The sequence below is a fragment of the Xiphophorus hellerii genome, chromosome 4, assembly GCF_003331165.1.
Source record: "Xiphophorus hellerii strain 12219 chromosome 4, Xiphophorus_hellerii-4.1, whole genome shotgun sequence".
NCBI lineage: Eukaryota > Metazoa > Chordata > Actinopteri > Cyprinodontiformes > Poeciliidae > Xiphophorus > Xiphophorus hellerii.
Window position 1 is genome coordinate 9550457 of NC_045675.1, and position 23704 is coordinate 9574160.

At 38.3% G+C, this 23704-nt stretch overlaps 2 protein-coding genes across 2 annotated transcripts in view; one reads left to right on the forward strand and one right to left on the reverse strand.

Moving 5' to 3' along the window:
• Positions 1-4738, reverse strand: part of lrrc49 (leucine rich repeat containing 49) — a 32674-nt gene extending 27936 nt beyond the window's left edge. The window contains exons 1-7 of the mRNA XM_032561277.1: positions 4634-4738; positions 4441-4506; positions 3955-4024; positions 3118-3297; positions 2867-2957; positions 1751-1954; positions 803-869 (exon numbers count right to left, since the gene is read on the reverse strand). Coding sequence (XP_032417168.1) covers positions 803-869; positions 1751-1954; positions 2867-2957; positions 3118-3297; positions 3955-4024; positions 4441-4506; positions 4634-4723 — 768 coding nt within the window. The 5' untranslated portion in view covers positions 4724-4738. The remainder of the gene's footprint in view (positions 1-802; positions 870-1750; positions 1955-2866; positions 2958-3117; positions 3298-3954; positions 4025-4440; positions 4507-4633) is intronic.
• A 7899-nt stretch (positions 4739-12637) lies between these two features.
• larp6a (La ribonucleoprotein 6, translational regulator a) lies at positions 12638-19983 on the forward strand. Its single transcript, XM_032560917.1, has 3 exons — positions 12638-14033; positions 17264-17462; positions 18041-19983. Exons 1-3 carry the CDS (start codon positions 13180-13182, stop codon positions 19136-19138), a joined length of 2151 nt encoding a protein of 716 aa, XP_032416808.1. The 5' UTR covers positions 12638-13179; the 3' UTR covers positions 19139-19983.
• Positions 19984-23704: the final 3721 nt, after the last annotated feature.

Here is a 23704-nt window from a genome sequence, read left to right on the forward strand (position 1 = left end):
GCAGCCAACACCAGAAAAAGAGAAAGTCTAACCAGAGCTCTGGAGAAGCTCTCTAAGGGGAAGTGTGGGCGGGAATGCTGGCACAACGCTAATTTAACCAAGGAAAGCCTCTCTGTTCTATTTTTTTTATTTCCAAGAGCTTTTACATTCTCATCTGACAATGTTTGACTTCTTCAGGCAAAGCTCGGCTCTGGAGGCCAAAGAAACAGCCCTCAAAAGCAGAATCTTTACAGAAGGAACAGTATAATCTGTGAACACTCCAAGCTGATCCCAGGGCTGACAACATAAAAACAGTTATGCCTGTTAGATAAATTAAGCAGGGATCGCTAGGGAAATAATCGTAGGAGTGGACCTGAGAAAAGACCCTGTGAATTTTGTATCGTCAATGCTTTGATTTGTAATGCTGGTGGAAAAACTAATAGTTTAAATCTCCATAAAAGAAGCCTAGCTATATCAAGCTTCAAAAAGAAAAAGAAACAAAACAGGGAAAAAAGATTTTAGAGTTGTGTTTTTTCATCAGCAATCAACTTGGTTGCAATACTTGCTCTGAAAATACACAATATTGCATGTTTTTAAACCATGAGAAAGTTTTGAGAATAATCATCCCCGCCTACTGCTGGCATAAAGAATCAAAATAACATTTACAAAAACTCTGCCCCACTTGGTAAATTTATTATCTGGAGGAAGAAGGTCAAGATCTACCTGAACTTTGCAGCTTTATCTCACTGTCCAGAATTGATAAAGAAATAACACTGCTAAATATAAATAAGCTGTACATTGAAGGACAGTTAAGAAACAGTACCTGATTGTCATGCAAATCCAGGATACTCAGTTTGTATAAGCGTTCCAAGCAGCAAATTTTATGAATTCTGAAAGTAAAATTCAAACATTAGGTGTATACAATTTAACTGTCATCAATTCTTTTCACATTTTGTCACATTATAGTCGTAGATTTCAGTGAAAGTTGTGTCACAGTCCAAAATTGTGAAGTAAAAGAAAAATGTTAGCTCTAATTTTTGTTGTGATAAATCCAAGGTGTGGCAACCGTATTAAATCGTACTTAGTCAATACCTTTTAGAACCACTAATCTAGGTGTGTTATACTCTTCATTTTTTGATGAAAGATTAATCAGTGTTCTTTGAGAACTTTAAAGAGCAAGACATTGTTTTATAATCCAGCCCTATTTCAAACTTCTCCATACTATATCCCTAACCCGTTTGGTGTTTTCCATTACATTAATGATGCTGTTTATTCACTGATGTTGTCTAGCAAATCTCAAAGGCCTTCACAGAACAATTGTATTTACACTAAAATTAAATTACACATAAGTAGGACTGAAGGGGATGAATATATATGTGTGCCTTACATTTCAGATTTTTATTTGTAAAACTTTTTTTTTTTTACCTCTCAGTAGTGAACTAGTTTTAGTTGGTTCGTTACGGTGAATCCCATGAAAAAAACTAAGGATTTTTGTTCTAATGAGAAAAAAAATGTGAACATCTTTTTGGGGGATGAATACTCTTGCAATGTAATGCATAATTAAAACTTTCAGTAACATAAAACAGTTCCATTTTCTATTTGACCTACCTAGTAAATACTAAGAAGTTCTGCATTTTACTTTTAACTGCAGAAGCATTTATTAGGTTATATATAACTTGGGCAAATTTAACAGTGTAACAGTTATTTTGATAACGTATACCTTTTAAACAGTCTAAGATCCTATTTATTGGCTCCTATTGTGATGACCAACCTGTTCTTTCCCAGCGTCAGAACCCGGAGAGAGCTGAGATTTTCAATACCATTCATATCAGAGATGTGATTATCATGTAAGTTCAAGACGGTGAGCTGCTGCAGATGCAACAAATGCGGAATCCTGGTAATTAGATTGTGCTGCAGGTTGAGAAGTCGGAGTTCTTCAATAAAACCCACTTTAGGGAATTCCTCCAGACAACGCCTGGATAAATGAAAGAAATATATTTAGCCAGATTTAGCATCCACAACAGTCAGTCATTAAAAAAAAACACTTCATTTTCCTTCCCTTCCAGATTCCAATGATCTGATACTTCACAACACATTGTGGTTGAAAAAATCTCTTGAGATCATAGTTATTTGTTGGACACAGGGCATAGTAATTCAAAGAGACTATGCTGCTCCCTGGTGGCAGCCTAGCCTATGTTCACCATAAGCTTTTATCAAAAAATGTGAGTAATTCAATAGAAAAAGGTAATCTTGTATATTATATGAATTTTTAACATAAAACTGAAATGTTTAAAATGGTCATGTTTGTTCATTTTGTTGTTTATGGCTTAATGAAGTCCAAATATAGAAATATAAATAAAGGTTTCTCTGACTCCCTTATGGTGAACACAATAATGGGGAAGTCTGCTGACTAGACAACACAGTAGTAGAGTATCCAACGATGTTAAAGTTGAACAGAAGGAAAAAGTGTAGTGTGGTGGCTAACAGAGGTACAACGTTCTCTTTTCAGATGAAACTTTATTTTCAGAGAAACTGATTTTTAAAGTTTTCATTGTCAGCCATAATGATGTATGTTTGCAGAAGTAAATACTGAATGAAAAAGTGACATTACTTTCAATACTTGAATTGCAATACATTTCCAATGATATAGTAATTTATAGAGATGCGCCTGTAATTTCTGCAAATTACATGAGAGGTGACCTGACCTGATTAAACTCAGCAATAATGGACAAGACAACAATTTGAAAAACTGGCAGTGAAGGTAATTAGAGCTGCAGAGGGATTCAAAATCAGTCACTTCTATAATATAGAATGATTTTCAGCTAAATAAAACACATCGGAATGAGAATAACTCAATGTTAATGTTGTTGGAAATTTTGAAGAGTACCTGTCCAAGTCTATGCGTTGAAAACTGGCAGCAGAAGTTATTTGGGTGCAGGTGAAACCTGAAGAAGCTCTGTACTTAAACCCTTGAGAACCTAGCAATATACATATTAAAAAATCAAATTCTGTATTTTAGTAGCATCTAATCCAGCTACATAAAATATGCAGTAGACTTTATTGGTACAGAATACAAACATGCTGTAAAATGTATAATTACCTGAATGAGTTTTAGAGAAAACAAATTGTTGCATTTACCTACTGGCTTGAGATGCTTTAGGCACATGTGATGGCAAGTGATCTCTGCACTGTGAGGCATTCTGCTTAATCTGCCTCTAGCTTCATTTGGACAATGAGAAACTGGAGCAGCACCAGATAGCCGTACTAACTGCTGGACAGAGTTGTCACTGGTTTTATTGTTGGAATGTAACTCACTTTCTTCAAACGACACAAAGCAAAATGTAGAAAACAGAACATGAAAAGGCTTATCTTATCATGTGCAACATCATGTCAAATCATATACAGAGAAGTTTCCATGTCAATACATTAGGATGGCAACAGATTTTATTAAATTATTTTAGTAATTGAATTCAAAAAGTAAAATGTGTATATTACACACACAGAACAATATATTTCACGCATTTATTTCTGTTATTATGGCTAACAGCAAGTAAAAATACCAAATTTTATTTAAAATACAAAAATGTTATTCTATGCTCTACACAATCAAAGGTTGTTCCCTTAACAGCTGTCCAGCTGTCAGTCAATGATGCACGAAAATAAGCCACAAAAACGTATTGCTGGAGAAGACGACTGTTCACAGAGTGCTGTATCCAAACATATTAACAGAAGGCTTAGGAGGAAAATGGTGAATATGCATCAGGCCAGTCTACTAAGAAATTTATGAGAAATTAAATGCTTCCCTCTGCTGATAAGCTTTATGGTGATGCCAGCAGAACTTGGCACCTGTCTAAACTGATAAACTGTCTACCTGCTCTTGATAATAAACACTGTGATTTTTGACCAGCAAATTTACCTGACCTAAACCACAGAAAGAATCTTTTTGCATTTTGGAGGGAAATGTATAAAGCTTACCTGGGTTAGAATCACCAGCTGTTTGTGTGGTACTGATGTTTGTTTGTTTATTGAAATCTTGAGAATCAGACTGAAAAACAGTAAACATACGTTGTCACCAGAAACTAAGCACTTAAAAACACATGCAATACTGAAATAAAAAGTACTTCCAAGAAAATAACAAATAATACAGATGGCTGTTTGTGCAATGGATTCAAGCAATGACTAATAATTTTACCTTTTTAAAGTATTAGAAAGTTTTCAATAGTACTGGCTTATTTAAAACAACCCACCTTTCCCATTTCAAATTAACTTTTTGTGTTTAACAGAGAAATAAAACTGAAAACCCAATAACACAAGCATATCTCAAACTCGATAGTGAATACTGTCTAGTTTAATCTGCCATTAATTAATTTTGTGTCATTCAAAGGCCGCAACACGTGATTAATTTATTACTGTTTTAGCCCACTAACCCAACATATTTGTCCCTGTCATGTCATTACTTACCATCGTTTGCAGGTTTCTCGCTAACAGTGTTTTGGCTGTCATCAGGTGCAACTTGCAGCTGTTGATCTGCACAGAGGACCAGTTTAGGTTGAATGAAACAAAAAGCGCACATTTGCTATGTCTATCTTTTCCACAGAACATAACTTTAGCTTATTTTGCTCATACTATTATCGCAACAATTCATAGTCTTTACCATAGGAGTAAGTAGTAGGCATTTGTCGCTGACGTTGTGCTGTTTTCTACCACCGCGTCTAGTTTTCCCGTCAGTCAGGTCGGACTCCATTACTTGTCCTGAAGTTAACTTCTAAGTCTAACTTTGACCGAGGAAAAAAATAAATATTATCATTATTTTAGAAACGAAAAAGATAAAGGCCTGTTTATTTTACTAAAATAAATACCTGAAGCGAAAAAGTCCTGTTTCTTAGAAGCTGTTACCATAGCGACAGCTGCGTTTGACTTCCGGTGTAACTTTAAAGGCCTCCTTGTGGAAACAAAGGTACGTCCCCAGAACCGTAGGGACATTTTATTTAGCTCAAAAATGGCAATTCCAATGTAATATACTCACCCACAACAGAAAGAATTAAGATACCTAATAGATAAGACTTATTTTGACACTAAGCAACTTTGGGCAAGGCAACTTTGCCTTATATATATATATATACATATATATATATACATCAAGACAAGCAGATTAAAAATAAACAGAGCAAATATTACAAAAAATTTTAATATAATATTAAGTGAATGGAATTAAGAATTTTAAGAATAAGCAACTACAAATAAAAAGTTTTTAACCTTGTTTTCAATAAACTCAAAGTAGGAGCAGTTTTACAGTGAGCAGGAAGCTTATCTCTGTACATTAATACAGTTAAATATATTAGGGCTTAAATTCAGCTATATTATGTGGCACCAAAAGTTAATTATATCATACAAATTTTAGATGTCATCTTTTTGCCCTTAATGTTGCTGTCTAGCCCAGGTTCAAGACAATCAGACAACATCGCACCTCAGAACAACAAATGGGATCAAATGAATTGTGCCGTTTGTTTTCAGCCCCTTTTTAACCAGGCAGTAATAAGCAGTTGCTGAGAACAGACAAGTGCAGATTCATCAAAGGGGCATCCCACACACTGCCTGTCACAATCTATTCATTAAGCCCAGGCTGACACATGTGATGGGAGGAAATAATCAACTGTATGACTGACAGCACACGTTAAACTAAAATGTCAATTTTATCCATTTACTGCATAAATTTAAGAAGCTTTTAAAACAAGTGCTCAATAAAAGGCATTTTTTTTCCAGCAATCAGCTTATTGAAAGGGTCCTTGTGCATCCATAACATTTTTAGACAAAATGCTGTACTGTTTATCATAAAAATATGCACACCAGGACTTGTTTTGATCAATAATGAAAATGTAAATATAAATGGGCTGTTTTAACACCCCCAGCTCTGATTTGTTGGCAGTGGCACAGCATGGATGCTGCAGTGACTGATTGAAGACATTTGTATGTAAGAAAAAACAAGGTTGTTATTTATAGATATTTTCATAAGTTAAGCATAGGTAAAGCAAAATCACAAACTTTTTTTGGACACTGCTGAAAGTTATTGTGTTAGTGTTAGTTCTCATGCTGCATAAATCCACTGAGTTCCCATTGCCTCAGTTTTATGGAAAAAAGCCAAAGTTCTTAATGTGAAACATTTCAATGTGAGGAATTTTAAGGTCAGATGCCAAGACTTGTTTGATTTAGACAAGCAGTTATGCTTAAGGCATGGCTTTAGAAATTAATTTGATACAATACTATTCAAAATGCTAAAAGTAAAGTAGATTTGTATACGAAACAAGCACAGAGTAGGCAACAGTAGAATAAATGAAAGAGGGAAGCTTAAGTACTGGGAGTCCTGATCGCTGGATGAGAAACAGATGGCTCATTGTAACTGGTTGCAGGTGTGAAGGATGAGCAGGCAGTAAACAGGCAGGCTGACAGGTAAGGTTAATAAAATGGGACTGACTCTGATGTCCATCCCGAATTAATGTCTCACACTAAGCTTGATTTGCTGCTTATCCAACAGGCTTCTCTGGTTTTACTGAGTCATCGTAGCATGTGGACCTCTGTTAGTGTCTGTGGGATTGCACTGCAGTACTTTCAACTCAACGCAAGCATCAACACAGCATTACACTGCAGTATACCAGGCACTCTCAATGTGTTTATGTCGAGGATTTAAAAAAAAAACAACAACACCGTTTTCAAATGAAAAACGCTGTGATATGTGTGGTGTATGTGCGAGTTGAAAAGGGGTTGATTAAAACACTAGAATGTCATTATGCATGTGCATTATAATAAAGGATGTATGAAAGACTTGAAAAAAAAATCTGTAATTTTAAACAATATTATTATAAGATAACATTTTATCCCATTTTTATAAACTACATTGCAACCATTTACTCAATTTAACAGATTTATGTTAGTTGTTTTTTTATTACATCACTTTTGTAGGTCTTTAGTAAACAATGTAGTGTTTTTTCACTCCAAAGCAGACTTAAACTTATGTTAGAATCAGAACAAAAGTTAGTCATAATGGTTCCATAATATAGCAAGTATTTACAAAACTTGATGTCAGTATGAATGGGGAACCTCAGACTACCACTTCTAGAGATGTTCGCTCCAAGCCTCATTTACATAAATTCAGAAACTAAGAGGTGATTACTCATGTAAGATATTGTAGAATCAAGATCTAAGGTTTAATCATAAATTAGCTCCTGAGTCAAAGTGTAAATGGGATTTTAAATGCTAGATGGTAACTGGTACCTAATGAAGAAAAATATCTGGAAAAGCTTCACAGGTCAGATTGTTGATTGCTAAAGATGTAAAAGCTAAGGTGATCACCCTAAAAAGAAATGGGACTCCAACAAGAGGAAGTGGTGTGTAGAAGGTTCAGTATCATCCTAACAGCACTGCCTTTGTTCCCTTTCAAAGTTTCACAACTATTTACAGTGTACAGCTCAAAATATCTTCGATTTGACCTTTTACCCATTAGAACTGGTTTTCTCCAATCCCCTTCAAAATGAGCTAGCCAGAATAAACAGTTTCAAAAATATTCTCATCCTTCTAAAATAATGGTTCAAGTCATTTTATGCTATTTTATTATTATTTTTTTATTATTATTTTTGCCTATGGGAAATAATCATCCTTTGGTAAGAGATGTTTTTTTGTTGTTGTTGTTTTGTTTTGTTTTTTTTGCCAAAATCACCTTTGGCAAAAAAAATTACTTAGGCGGTTATTTTTGGAAAGTGATGACTTTAGAAAAATATTGCACGGTGAATGGCCTAAAAAGCAATGAATCAATGCCTGTCACTATATGTTACATCTTGAAAGGGAATCTTATCATTTAGGAAAACGACCTTAAAACTGTCTTGTGATCAGTTATCATGTTTGAAGTGATAGCTTATCAACATTATATAAATATAAACGTACGTCTAAATGAGGTGTCTTTATTAATTGGCTGTCTTGCATGACATTGGTATAGGAAGGGGTGTGCTACAGGTAAATGTGGACTGCCAGTGAGGGCTTGAAGCTGGTGACAAAGAAAGAATCTCAGAACCCACCAAAACTAAAGAACCTTAAAGAATATTAAAGAACCTGTTAAAGAACCTTTAACTGGTTCTTCCTCAATCAGCTGCAGCCATGTGCGGGTCCTCCTAATTTTTTTGGAACAAACTCAAAGGTTCTATACAAGCTGGACCTCGCAGGGTATTGCATGCAAGAGATTTGATTGGCAGCAGACTACATTTGATTACCCTATGGAATCTGTGATATAGTATTTTGTAAGATGGTGGCCTGCATAAAGATAATTCCATGGTTGAACCTTGAGGTCCAAAGCTTTTTATCAATTGTGGCTGTGTCAACTGGACAGGACCACTCAAAGTAAACAAATATGCTGAGATACGTATTTCAGAGAAATTACATCAGAAACAACCACAGCTCTGCGTGCTCATGTCCTGCCCACGTTATGGTTATTCACTCCCTAGTACGGAATATACTGCCAATGGAGACACACCCAATTTGACTAGAACCGAACCAGACATTAACTGGTTAGAGAGAGATTTGATAATGGAGAAGGGGCTCAAGAAAACTTGCCCAGTTGGGTCAGAAGATAGGCCTGATCAGCCTTTCAAAATCTGATTGCACCACACGTTATGTTGTGTTTGTCTGTTTTTGTGGAGTGCTGGTCATTTTTTCCATGTTGTACTTTTGTTGTTCTTGTCATTTCCTATGCAACAATGGGGAATCTACTGAACTAACCATGCAACAAATTTATATCTACTAGAAGAATGTTTTGTACCTGCTGGCAATTTAGGATAATTGCCATCAGACAATAAATCCTATTCATTTTCTACTGTAAGAAATGCATGAATATAACTCAAATAAACTGTAAGCTCTGGGATGGGCGGGGTTGTCCACTTTCAGCCTTTTTTCCAGTTATCATGAGGGATAAATTATGAGACTGAATGATTTTTGACTCAGAGACTGATTATTTTATGAAGTGTTGTGTATCTTAGAGTAGCTTATTCAGTTGCATTGATTTAACTGATTAAAACAAAACAAGGCATGCCAAGAAATGACGTGAAAGTCTTCAAACAAGCTGGCAGGCTGTCATTTGGTTTGAGGAGATAAGTAGGCAGCAATCACCTAAAAGCCTGTAGGAAATTTACTGGAAGTTACTTTATTTCACCCAAATCCCTCTCTCTTTCTTTCCCACCATGTTGCATTGTACACAGGCTGGAGCAGTGTATGGCATGTGGTGCAGAAAATGACTCAGGCTGCCCACCAGCTGCGAGCCCAGTTTGGCAGTGGGGAGGAGCAAAGCTACTTCATGCAGAGCTGGCAACAGCCAACAACACCGGTGTGGGGGTTGTGTAGCCATAATGGAGAGAAACAATGTCAAGCTGTTGAAATAAAGTTCAGCATCAGATTTATTGGTCATGAGTGTGACACACAACAGGAATTTTGCTCTCTCAAGTAGCACAATAGAATAAAGAATAAAAATAAATAAATGAAAGAAGAAAGTAAAATAAATGTAGGAAAAGTGCAAAGGTAAATAATCGAATCTGTACTATTCACTGTCTTCCACTTAACAGAGATAAGGGTCAGAGGGTTACCCCTCTATAGGGTAGCAAAGACATCCATATCTCATTCTTATAGGTAAATCTAAAACACAGTGCTGTAAAAGGTATTTGCCTTCCTGAGGACTTCTTCTGTTTTCCCTTTTTGTCCAGATTTAAACTTGATTGAGACATGTGGATTGACCTTATGAAGGGAGTCAGTGTAAAAAATAAGCCTTCCAAATTTCTATGCAAATCCAAAAAAAAGACTGATAGGAGTGAGATTCTGACACTGTGATCGAATTTCCCTTTAACACAAACACTTGACAGCAGTTGTTTCCGCTCAAAAGTTGCCAAAACAGTTAATAGGTTTACAGGGCAATTACTTTTATGAGCCAGGTTTCTTTGGATGCTTTTTTCAGTTAATTAAATGAAGTTATAATGTGTATTATTTTTGTGTGATAGTGCGATTTATTTGAAACATTTAACAGCAACAAAAAAAGCTAAATTTATCAGAGAGCAAATACTTTTTACAGCAATGTACAGATGGAAGTTGGAGTCATGGGGGAACATGGAAAACCACCAGACCGATTCAAAATGTGCTATCTATTAGTGCAAACGCCTACACCTCTGCCACCATAAATCCATACATTGATCAATGTTCAATACCTGCTTCATCTTACAGGGTCTCAGGAGGGGTTCATGTCTGTGTTCTCTGTTCCAGATCAATGTAGAAAGAAATGTGTAATTATACACAGGAGACACCAATGTAGCAGGAAACTTTCCACAGAGGAGATGATAAATTGATCACATTCAGAAAAAAAGGGACAGTGAATGTAATGCAAATATATCTCAGTTAATAATATTAATATTACAATAATTTTTATTGGCTCATTAAGTGCTGTAATGGTCCTGTTTCCCAATATATTGTATAACTATGCATTATTAAATGTCAATACAGCATAATATTCACAGAAATTTAACCAGTCTATATAAATGGTTTTATCTTTGCGCATCAGTGTATTTTTGTAGAAATTTTAAAGTATTCTTAAGAAAAAACTTTAAAGTTTATAAACAGCATAGAAATCTTCATTTTAAATTACAGAAATGTGAACAAAATAGGATACTTTGTAGCAATGGTGTGCTTTTCTTAACATATTTGAACACATGTTCAAACATGTTCAAACATGTTCAAACGTGTTCAAATGGAAGACAGAAGCTTATGATTCTAGTGGGGAATTAAAAGAGGTCTCCAAATAATTTAAAATCAGACATTTAATTTTTCAGAAACAATGTGTGCAAGTAAAGGGCATAAAAAAAAACTGCCTATATGTCCTGCTTTGGCAATCCAAGCAGGTTTACATGAAAGAAGGCTACAACGTGCTAAAAGAAGACTTCAAAAATGTAATCATAGATCAGGGTGTTGTACAAATTCATCCCTATAGAACAAGAAAGAGAATGCACAAGTTTAATGCAAGGTGTCCTAAACAAAATGGAGACATAAACTAGGACACATGGAGTTATGGTTTTTGAAAAGCTAGGTCTAAAATTTTATTATTTGGACACCAGAACAGAGGGCATGCTTGGCATGAACAAGCCATGGTTTAAGGATGCTTTGCTGCAGAAGGATCTTGCCAACTGACCTTAAAAAAAAAAATCCACCATTAAATCTGTATTAGAGGATGCGTGTGGAAATTGTGACAGTACAGCAAATTCACTCAGGATTGGCGGAGGATTAAGAAATGGAAAGTCCTGGGATGAGTTAAAGCCCTGATCTTGATCTCATTGTGGTGCAGTGGGGTGGCTTCAAACTGGCTGTACATGCAAGATGCAAGAAACCCCTCAAACAGATTACATTGAAACAAATTAGTTAGTCTAACATCTTACAGCTGAAACTAAGGAGAGAGGCAAACTTCCCTGAGAATTATGTTAGAAAGTGATGGATGGCTATCAGAGGAGTTTCACTACAGTTATTTCAACCAAAAGGGGCTTACACTACCTAGTACAGTAGGGTGTCATAAGCTTTTCCTCAAGAAGAAAAAATGCTTTATTACTATCTTCTATTTCATTAAAAAATGTTATTGTTTTTTTTGTTTTTTTTACATGCAATAACATTGCTTTCTGTAGATAAAAAAATTAAATCAGGCATTGATATGTGAGAATTCATTGATCAAGAACTAAAACTTGAATGGATTAATTATTAATTGAAAATGACTGCAAATTACCACAAGAACAAAAAACACTGTTTTTAATATATTTTGATGTATAGCACAAGCAAAAAAACCCCAACAAAAAGTAGTAAATAAGTACATTTTATCTTGCTTAGACAAAATGCTTAGAACAAGCAAGACTAATCATTATTAAAGTGATAGAGTCATGCATTTTTTTTTTTACATGTTTTTAAAGATAGTTAGAATTTGCTATTTTTGATTGATATATTTCAGAAAGAAGACTGCCCTTAGGAAAGTTTAATTTTGACCCCCATCTAGCTGAGCCACTACAGCAGTGCTGACCTCCTCTTTATTGTCCATTCTTGCTTGGTATGCAAGTCACACTAACTGTGACTTGCTCTTTTTAGACATGTTTTCTTCACCAGTTTTCACTTCACAGACAAATTTGATTAAAAGCTATAATTAAATTAATAAAAGTGCAAAAAAGTAACATTGAATAACAATGGGTTTTCTTAACTGCTTCTGGAATGTGAGGCCCAATAAGTTCCTAAACTAAGAACTACAGAATGTTACAATAAAAGTTTTTATTTGCCACACTGCCACTTATAAAAAAAATATAGGTTCTTGTGTCATCACAAAATAGTCAAAATATGATCAAAATTATTTAAAGTAAATTTAAAAGAGTCAATTTTGTATGATCATGTTTTCTTCCTTACCAAGCATACAACATGCTGACTTCTAGGTTCACACAACACTTAGAGGTGTATTAAGTCATGTTGGTTTACAAAGCAATCAGTGAGAAGTGAATCAGTTTCTTAGGAGTGTCCTATTATCAAGTGGATGACTTAACAACTACCTGCCAATAGCAGGAATAGGACACAACTAACATTTCACAGTGATACAAATGTACCAACCTAAGCTTGAGTCTGTCTAACCTTCTTATTTTGATAGGAAGTAAAACACCTCCACATACCTTCTGCAAGTGGTGTTTTTGTAACTTATGAACCAAAACACTAAATAGAAGTGACGATGTGCTTTTTAAAAGCCCTGAAATAATTTAGTGTCTGTGACTTTAAATACTGTAAGTAGACCAATTTTGACCTAAATATGTCATCCAGGACGGCTGCAGGACTGAGTTGCAACTTGTTTCTTGAATACAATTGCTGTCAATTGCCTGAAAATGTATTCGGCATGTTAGACCCCCCGGTCAGAGAGGGGATATGCAAATCTGTAGGGGTGGAGCAATCCCGTCTTAATGGCACCTCTTGTCATTAATTCTTACTTTCTCCCTTTAACTTGGCTCCTTGACGCTCTTATGCACTTGCTCAACCTTCGCTCCACGCGCTGACAGAGGCAAAAAGCCAATTATTCAATTAACGGTGTTAGCCAAGGGGTCGGCCTTGGCACAGCCTTTTCCCAATTAGACACAAACACGTGTACCCTCTCCCCTACTTAGAGATGGGCGAATGGGGCACGCGTGTTTTCACAGATACAGACAACACTCCGAATGTCTAAAAAAAATCAGCGCGTGTAAGCGAAACACGACAAGCAGAAATATGCACGCTTTAGTGAACGCCTTCATGCGATGCCTCCTCTTTCTCCTGCCTCCTTCTTGGCTTTGTGTCAGCTCTTGCTTGTGGGTTGGGAATGACTGCGAAGACGCGCTGCAGCGGCCCAATCCGAGAGCTCGTTTCAAAAGCAGAAAGCCTCTTACATATGAGGAAGTAAGGGCGGCAGCAGAAGGAGGCTCCAGCCCCTCGGTCTCACTTGGTCCAGGCTGCGTCTCGCTGGCCGCTACAAGCCCCGCTGCTCTTCAGGGCCCTCCAAAGGCTCGGATCTGGGTCGGGGCTCTCTGGCGAGCCGTGGAGCGCATCTTTGGAGCCCCCTGGGTCTTTCTCCGCCATCGCTGGAGTCCGAAGGAGCGTCGAACAGCTTTGCGCATTCCTTGTCCTGCCAGCGCTTTTGAGCCGAGACAGATTAGAAGCTTCCAGGGAGCAAGCGCTGCCGCTGCTTCTGTTACTACCATCCGTGACTGGGAGGGACACGGAGGAGCCGCCTGGACCCAGTGGAGCAACATGAGCGGAGCCGTGGGGGTCCCCGGCGTGAACCCGGCGGAGCTAGCCTCGGATGCGCCCGCGGACCCGAGCGTCGATGAGGTAATCACCGTGGACCAGCACTCGCAAGAGATGGGGACGGTGACGATCACCGTGGCGATTCAGGCAGCGGAGGACGAGGAGCCGGAGGAAGAGCGCCCCGGTAATGTTGAGTGCCTCCGAGGCAGCTGCAGCGAGGACGAGCTGGGGAGACACGACAAATCAAGGTAGGACTTTTTTTCCGACTTTATTGGCTGCTCGGTTTACTCGTGTGATTGTATAAAAATTCATCTAAACTTGTAAAGTTCCCCCAAAACTCTACCCATTCGAGTTTTAGGTTAAATTTAAGCTTTTCACATATTCATTGAGAGCTGACCAGCCGGTGGAGTGACAGCACATGATCTAGCACTCCTCTATATCTTGTAAAGAGTTTAAAAAGATGCAGAACAAAAGAAACCGACATTCCGACAGGTGTGATGGCAAAACACGCCAAACAGCCTAACGCTGAGACAATAGGTAGACTCCGGCAGGGTGAGTGTGTAAACTCAGCCTCACTTGATGGATATTGGTTTCGCCGGGTAGGAAGTGTTTTCAAGGCTGTTAAACAAACACCTGAGTCTGGCTGAGGACAGCAACCTTCCTTTAATCCAATTCCCCTGCGTCATGGCTTGCTATTTTTATCCTCTGCTCTATAAGGTCCCCATCCTGTGTGCGCAAACAGTGAGTCAGTCAGTGGTGGATAGGCCAAAGGTGAAAATGGGTCGCGCTTCAGTTCAGGGGTTTGTTTTTTACTCGCAAGTTGCTCCTTAGTCTAGAACTCAGACCCTGTATCGTATAGATACGCTGATTACTACAACAAACATTGGCGTCATCATTTATTTGTGGCTCAGTGACTGTCATGTTTCTTTTTGTTTTTTTTCTTTTCTCTTTGTTTTACTATGGACCTCTTTTGTGTCTGAAATAAAGATTGATTGATTGATTGAACATTCCTTCAGAGTATTTATTTCAGTTTTATCAGAATCAAGAGTGTAATTCGCATCTAAATCTTGTGCGTGATTTCTAAATGTTCGAGGGCGTATGCGTCCGAAGTCTTGTGGATGTGGGGCCCCTACTAGCTGCGTGGTCAGCCTGCTGGCAAGCTGACTGAGGGTGTGTGTGTGAGGGAGGAGGTGATGAGTCATACACAAATTTCATTCAGCCCCTCACTCCAGTCTGCAAAACTACCCGACTGCTCTGCTTCACAGCCTGAGCCAGGTGTTGGTGGGTTTGGTACCATCAGAGACTCGGCTGCTCGATGATGATATTGACAAGTCTAGATGAACCGTGTAGGACCAATTATAGTCGTCTTGCAGGAAGAAGGAACACAGTGAAAATTAAGATAACATTGAAGGAATAATATTTCATAAAAAAGTAATCGGAACGTTTTGTTCTCAAACAAATTAGGCATGGTAAAAGGAGTGTGGCCTTTGTGGAAAAGCTGGAGTAAATGTTTTTCATTTAAAGGAGCAGAGAGTTTCTGCACGTCCCTGGTTTTCAGGAAGCTTGTTTCAAAGCTGATGAGCATAGAAACTGAACACCTCGCCTTGTCATGTTCTCTTAGGTCTGTTAGGTTTGCATGGTTCATATCCTAAAAGGAACAATATGTTCAGTCACATGCACCTTAACTACACATAGGTTTCTGGGAGGCATCGTCAATTTAACTTTGACCTTCCTGATTTGTTTTTCTAATCTTTTGTTTTTGTGACCTAAACAATAACTTGTGTGTTTGCATTAAGATTGAGGAAATTATTGCCCATCCACTGACTTTTTTATATTGCAGACACACTCTTAACTCTTAGGCCCTGTGACGTGACAGGAAGTCATCGCCATATGCGAGATAAGAAATGTTGCAAAACAATATGATTTGCACTGGACTAGGGTGAGCATATAGGTATTGGATAAAAGTGAAGCCTTAAGAAACACATCAGATGTTATGAACGGCTTCTGGTTGTTTACAGGAGAATTGAGGCCAGCAGGTAGGGCAGAAGATAAATTCAGAATCAACATTTGTGGAGTGGTTTCCATAAGACCTGAGATATATAGGTGCAAGGGCATTCAGAGAATTGAATTACAATAGTTAATCAAATGTGACCATAGATGGAAAAGAATATTGACAAGAAGGGGTTAGTTAGTATATCTGAAGACTGTCGCATAAATCAAAGCAAAACACTGAGTGATGTTATTGATCTTTTTTTTTTTTTTTTTTAATACCCAAGGTCCTATCAAAACTGGCACCTAACACACTTACTAGAATAAAGAATTGTCAGAACTTTCCAAAAAAACAGATCAAGTTTCTACTAGAACTTCTGACTTGTTGCTCTTAAGGAAGTTGGCAGGGCTTTGTGCTTATGATTCAAGTTGTTGAGAAAGTGGGAGAGAGGAAAAAGATTCTGTAGAGCCAGGTGTTGACTGCACTCAAATGAATTGTGTCCAACATTTTTAAAAAATGTGACAGAGGAAGAAAATGGATAACAAACCATATGAAGGATGGAACCCTGGAAGCACAATTAAAATTAAATTTAAAAATACTCAATTAATGCCAAAGGGAAATTAAGTGTTGCAATTCATGTAATTTTATTCAAAATTGATGTAGGCTGTGGATAGGAAGGACGTCTTGTAGCAGTCAATAATACAGTGGTCTTGACGAAGCCTCTGACACAAGACTCTCTGTAGATGGTCTCATAAAGAGGATGCTCAAGGTTGTCCAGCAATTTTCTTGATTTTTGAGTAAATATTGAGGTCTGAATTGATTTAACAGTACATACTGATAACATTTTAATGGGTATGATTCAAAGTGGACATATGAAAAGCCAAAAAAAACCAAAACATTTATTCAAATCTCCTTGTGAGAATATCATGAGACTGTATGAATGAGGACTCGACAAATATTGAGACTAAATCTGTTAAACACACTAAAAAGGTAGACTTGGATGATTTTAGTTGAGGGTTGGCACCAAGTTTCTTTAAAGTTAGAAATTAAACAGCTGTTTTAATGGGTAACAAAATGAAGGATGTTTATGTGGCTTTTTTAATTGAGGCTGATGTGGTGAGCCACCATATTCTTTGTGGGAGGGAGAGTCTGTGACTCTGCACCCTTCAGATGGAGAGCCCTTGGCAGTTTCAAGGCTTGGTTGGACACGAGATCTGCCGCTGAGACCCAGCTTGTTGATGGCTGTAAAGAAAAATCTGAAAGTAGGAGGGGGAAGCAGGGAGTCATTGGTGATTTGTAGAGAAATATCAGGATGAGGCTGCATCTCTGCCAGCCATTTAAGCCTGTGGCTTATAGGCTTAAAGAAAGTAAAGAAAAATGTGCAACAGTTTTAATGTTGGTGCTTAGTCTAAAACATGAAACACTTAGATTTCACAGCACTCAGCAAGTCTCTCCTGACTGTGATCCATGTTCTCTTCCCACACACAGTGGTGCCGGCACCAGTGGAGGGGAGTTGGAGGAGGAGAGCTGGCAGCCTCCAGATACGGAGCTCATCCAAAAGCTGGTCACTCAGATTGAGTTTTACCTGTCTGATGAGAACCTGGAGCACGATGCCTTCCTGCTCAAGCACGTCAGACGCAATAAACTTGGGTTTGTTAGCGTCAAGTTGCTCACCTCGTTCAAAAAGGTAACCATGACTGCAAGTCTGCTATGCAAAAACACAGCAGAAAATCATTTGAATAGGCAAACTAAGGTAGATTAATAAGGCTATAATAACCTGAATTACTGTGTATTTTCAACATGCTAAATACCTCACTGCAGGCTATTTGTACACATTTTATCCTAATGTTCTTTTTGTTCTCAAGCTTCTAAAGGGTAGTATAAAGCATCCAACCACAATTTATATTTGCAACATTTAACAAAAGCATTTGATTGTATTTCCCTGTGACATGGAGGCTTACTGTGGGACTGGATGTTTCTAGTGTCAGCATGACTAGCTGTTGCTGTTTTTGGTAATGATGTTCTCACATTGATTCACAACAGCAGGTGCTACTTTAGGCTCATGCATATTTGTTGGCTTGCAATTGTTTCAATCTGTTTATACCAGAATATTTAACCAGGCTAAACATGGCTAATTTTGACTGATCAGGAATTGAAGGTCAACAGTGTCTAAGCTATAAAAATGAGCAAGTGATTGGATCAGTTTTAAAACTCAGTGGGCTCTCTGAGACTCTGGTCTTGCTGAAATAAACTTTGTCATTCCAGGTGAAACACTTGACTCGTGACTGGAGAACAACCGCCTATGCACTAAAACACTCAAAGATCCTTGAGCTGAATGATGAGGGTCGTAAGGTACGCCGCAAATCTGCGGTGCCAGTCTTTGCCAGCGAGTCGTTGCCCAGCCGCATGCTACTGCTGAGCGATCTGCAGAAGTGGCCTGAACTGGCTGCTCTCACTAAGGATAATGGAAGCAATGAGGGAGGAGCAACCCAGCAGGAACAGCTGATGAAACTGCTGCTCAAAGCATTTGGGACATACGGTGCCATCGCCTCAGTCAGAGTCCTAAAGCCAGGGAAGGACCTGCCTGCGGATCTCAAGAGGCTGAGCGGGCGGTACGCACAGCTGGGGAATGAGGAGTGTGCTATTGTGGAGTTTGAGGAGGTGGAGGCTGCTGTTAAAGCCAATGAGGCTGTTGGGGGTGAAGATGGAGGAACAGGTTCGCTGGGGTTAAAAGTGGTCCTGATAGGAACCAAGCCACCGAAGAAGAAAGTACTCAAAGAGCGACCTCGCGAGGAGGGGGGAATGCGCAAAAGTCGTTCTCTCAACAGCAGAGTCCGAGAGCTTCAGTACCACGGGGATGACTCTGCATGCAGCTCATCAGAAACAGAAAGCACCCCCACATCACCCAGGCTAGCTAGGAAGTCCCAATCCTGCAATAAACTAAGTCCCACCACTGCTGGCATCAGCTTCCAGAACAATCATCTAAGTCCTGGTATATCCCCGCGCAACAGCCCCTGGTCTAGCCCCCGAGCCAGCCCTTGTCCCCAGCGGAAAGCCCCCCACTCCCACAAGTCTCCCTTGCTTGGCGATGGCAGGCTGAGCCCCGAGGCTGGGCGCCGGTGGGCAGACTACTCCTCAGACAGTAGCCTGACCCCTTCAGGGAGCCCATGGGTTCAGCGGCGCAAGCAGGTGGCATCTCAGGAGAGCAGTCCAGTCGGCAGCCCGATGCTGGGTAGAAAAATCCAGAATGCCGATGGGCTGCCGCCAGGAGTAATGAGGTTACCGAGGGGTCCGGATGGAACCCGTGGTTTTCATGGAGTCACAGTTGCCGAGAGGGGAAAGACTGCTGCCACACAGACTTGATAACGTGGCATGTTGTGACGCATTTCACATCCCCCAGAAACAAAATGAGAGGTTCCTGGCCTTGTTGCTCAGCCCCCTCCTACATTTGAGACTGTGTAGATATATTTTTGTTGAGTGCATCGGTTTTCAGTCTTTGTTATATTTTTATACGACATTTTTTGTTACCATGGTAACATTAGGGGTTTACCAATGGAAATTAAAGTGAATGTAAACTAATTATGGCTTTGAGAGAAAGCTACAGATGCCACTGAAAGGGACCATGTTGCCTCCATTTTTCTCTAAACTTCTCTAAACTTTAGTTTCTCTAAACTTGAGGTAAGCTGGAGAAAAGAATTTCACCTTTTTTTCTTTTGCTCCCCCCTCCCCTCACTGTAAACTGTCTTGTCCAGTGTAAATGTTTGCAACATTGTCTTTGGATGACATTTAGATGTTTAAGTGGCATATAGGCACATGGACTTGGATATCACCATATGCCTTTTCTTTATTTGTCAAGCATACATTTGTTTTCACATGCTGTTTAAATTGAGGCCATACCAGCTTCACTGCCATAAATGGTAAATGTCACATTTGGTTTAGTTCAGTTTTAATTATTTTTCTTTCATTATGGTTAGCATTCTTTGGCACTTTGTAGGGTTCTCCTCTTGCCCTGCATGTGCTTGGCAGGCAGCTGCTTTATTTATTTTTATTTTTCCAGTCTAAACCCACAGTGGGTTTTTGAGGGAGATTCAGGTCAGGAAGGATAGATGCTCTTATGTTTCTGGATTCTTTTCTTTTGCCTTCACATCAGAGCTGGGGTATTTGTACTCTAAAATTCCTATTGTACAAATAAATCACTGAAACTGCCATTTGCCTTGCTTTTTTTTTAACTATCATTATGCAACTGCTTAATCTTTTCAGATATATTCTCATTGGTGAGATAAATGTGATGCTAAAGCAGAATGGCAAAGCAACAAAATGTGATGTATTTTTTTGGTATCTTGGTAATGCTTGTGAAAACTGCCATGTGGGAGTTGAAATGAATTGTGAAAAATAATGTACAACATGAGTGCTAGTTAAGTAACCTGAAGCACCGCTCTGGCACATGCAGGGTACAAAGTCTACACACCACCATTTAAAATTTAAAGTTTTGGTGGGTTTTACTTTTTAAACTAATTATTTTAGAACTTTTTCCTCATTTGAGACTTATTTGAACTAAAACATTGATAAGCAAATCTATCAAGGGGGGGGGGAGGAATACACCAATATTAATAATGGTGCACACTTATAAATGTGGTTGTGGCAGTGTTCAGAATGAACCACTATTGAAACTCTCTAAACAAAGAGTTGCTACATGCCTGTTATTTTGAAGTGCCTCTGTTTAGCTCTTGACTAGGTGAAGCAGTTTTAACAGGTTTTCCTTTGGGTAAGTGGTCTTAATACAGCCTTTGTCTCCAGAAAGCATTCAAGCAACTCTATGTAAAAATGTATTGGTAAAAAGAAGCTAACCATGGGACATTTGGGATAATATCCATGATGTAAAGTAACATGGATATTAAATATGCAGTAGGAGGCAATAAAAGAGAATATGGCGCAACAGGGACATCCTTCCAAAATTGAAAATGTGGAAAATAGATGGGGGGGCTGCCAAGAGCAATGTTAAGAGCTGCATATTAAAATATGAAAGCCTGACTCAATTTTGCAAAACCAAATTTGAAGTCTCCCAATAGGCATATGTCAGTCTAAAACAGGTGTTTTTAAAAGCACTTTTTGATATGAAAATGCTGCATAATAACTCACAGAAGATGCCCATATTGAAGCATCATTGAGTTTTTTTTCTTTTTCCAACCTGAAGAAGAGTCTGTGTAGAAGGTATTATGAACAGTTTAAAATGCTAATATCAGCACATGACAATGAGCTAAGCAGTAGTTCTCTATTTTGGTACTCAGGACTCCTGAATATTTTAATAGTTTTTGTGTCTCACAGTCTTGACTCAAATAGGTGATTACCAGTCTTATGTCACATGCTGAGGAGGTAGTGCATTAATTTGATTCTGGTATGCTGGAGCAGGGAAACATTGCCAACATTAAAGACGGGTGGATCCTGAGGCAAAGGTTGACAACCACTGACCTGAAACATACATTCACATAAAAAAGTATTACCAAAAGAAGATAAAAGTTATAGAATGCCCCTGCTAGACTTCAATCAGAATAAAATCTGTAGCCTCAGCTGAAGAGGGCTCTTTGAACAGAACATGTCCTTAAAGTGTGGAGTCTTTTAGCAGTGAAAGTTAATTTTGCTAAGTTAGTTGTGCCATGTGAGTGCTGTAATAAAATGAAAATATGCTCCTACAAAGCATTAATGTTTTTCATTTTATTCCCCTAAATGATTTTGTTTTTTCAAATATTCTCTAGAAGTAATGCTACATTAGGAGTGGAACATGTTTTGAATTTATTTATATTGGTCTCATTTTTATCTATTTAATTTTGTTATATTTACCTTTCAGTCTACATGTGTGATCTGGCTTTCCTATTTAGTGAGCTACAGCTTTCAGGCCCTAGCTAAGCTTTTCAGTTGAATTGAGATTTGTATTGGATTGAGCTATTGTTGTTGTGAAGATGAGTCTAAATTGGGTTGCTGTTGGGTTTTTTTGAGGACTACAGCAGGTTTTTTCTTTTGTATTTGTCTGTATCTAGCTGCATTTATGTTGAACTTTTCTCTTTCAGGTCCGACTGGAGAGAGGCACTTAGTGTAATCTCTGGGTGCTCAGAGTGCTCTGAACAGCTCCTAAGGTTTATTTATTTTAACGCAGAATGTTCCTCTTTATCATGGACAATGTAGCAGGTCATATTTACATATAGGTGTGTGAATAGGATTAATTTATCATGCCTTTATTAAAATACAGCTGCTCAAAGGGATTTGGATGTAACAAAAGCATGGCAAAAACTGAGTAGGCAATTGTTTCATATTGGTAGTCAGTTTAAATAAAATTGCAGGTCTTTGTTTTCAGTTTTGTACCAATTAGTCCTCTGATTAGTGTGAATTTAATTATTTCTTTGTTTAGCCTCGTGTTGCAAACCAAATGCAAAGATAAAAGGGTGGTGTGTACTTTTAGTATTGCTTCTCTGAGCACTGTAATTTGTTCCATGTCCTTAGGTGGTATCAAATTCTCCTTAGCAACCACCCCAAAAGTGGGAGAAAGGAAGTGCACAGTTCTGACTTTTAAATTCACGGGGTGGCAGCTTAGTATTTATCCACTCCTGTGTGTTAGGTTTATTAGCTCCAGGGGGGGGAGAAAAGTTGCAATCTGTGAGCTTGAGTTGGATGATGAAGGTCAGGGTCCCTGCTCCAAAACTCACAGGCATGGTGAGACTAAGTGGTATTGCGTAAGAGAAAGATGAATAAACTTTTGTTCTCTTGGCGTTATTAGCAATTCAAAATTGGGAAGTCGTGAGAGTGTTGGCCTTTTTTCCCTTCCTTTTTTTTTACAGCTACCCAAGACTAATAGAGAAAATAACTGTGGGAAGAGTGCAGAAGATTCAAATAATGGTTCCGAGGATACAATTTGATATAATTACCTTTAATGATTTTCATAATAGGTGCAACTGTAAATGTCATCAAAGAGAGACGATACTGAAATCCTGCTTTGGCTATTATTTCTAATTGGGCAACAAGATCTGATCATTAAGTTTAAACAGAAAAATAGTATTTGTGCTGTTTGACTTATTTAGTCTGGACTGGATTTTATTTTCAGACGTAATTGGTAAGATGAGGTGATTAGATCACATCAAAAGAAAAATAATAGCTTTTTCTTTTCAGTGTTCAGGTTTATGTCATCACATTATGACTGTTTTTCACAACTATTATAGCATATTAACATGGTTTTGTATGCATATTCTTTTAATGTAATTTCAGTAATAATCAGAGCAGACACATTTTTGGTGAGATTTAAACAGCAAATAGAACCAAAAAATAAAAGATTCATGCCTATTTGCAGAGCAGTAATCGCCTTACCCCAGATAATTTGCAATGTACTTGCATCAGTCTGGGGATGGGAGCAGTAGAGGCTGTGTGGGGGGCGGTGTCAGAGTTGAGGAACTAGAATTAGGGAGGAGACACTTTCCAGCCTCAAAGCAGAGCAGCCAACTGAAAAAGTCGATACAAATACAAGAAGTTACCAGAAAAGAAAGGATTTTTTAAAAATTATTGATGTAAATCCAGAGCAAAAGTAGAAACCCAACAGAACTGATTCTCTGCAAAACCAGCTACACTGACGTACATATTCCCTGAGGTCTGTAGTAATTTAGTGCATTGATTAGGCTGTTAGAACAGGAAGGAAATGCTGCTCTGTCATCATGTTGCACTCCTGATCTCCTCCTTCTGTTACACATGAGTGAATCAAACTGCTCCAGCACCACCAGCTGCTTGAAAAGTGAAAGAAACAGGGCAACAATTTATGAAAAATTACCTGACCTCATGAATAGACTCTGATTTCCTAGTACAGACTGGAGTGCTGCTTAAACTTGGAGACCATTTACACTTCTGCTCAGGTCTAAACAATTGAAATGTTAATTTATTTCAGCTATTCAA

Excerpts from the sequence above, each read along its gene's own strand:
- larp6a (XM_032560917.1), top strand. The coding sequence starts at position 13,180 with ATGGGGCACGCGTGTTTTCACAGATACAGACAACACTCCGAATGTCTA. Across the intron at positions 14,034-17,263 it reads GGGAGACACGACAAATCAAG|TGGTGCCGGCACCAGTGGAG; the intron begins GTAGGACTTTTT and ends TCCCACACACAG. Across the intron at positions 17,463-18,040 it reads TGCTCACCTCGTTCAAAAAG|GTGAAACACTTGACTCGTGA; the intron begins GTAACCATGACT and ends TTGTCATTCCAG.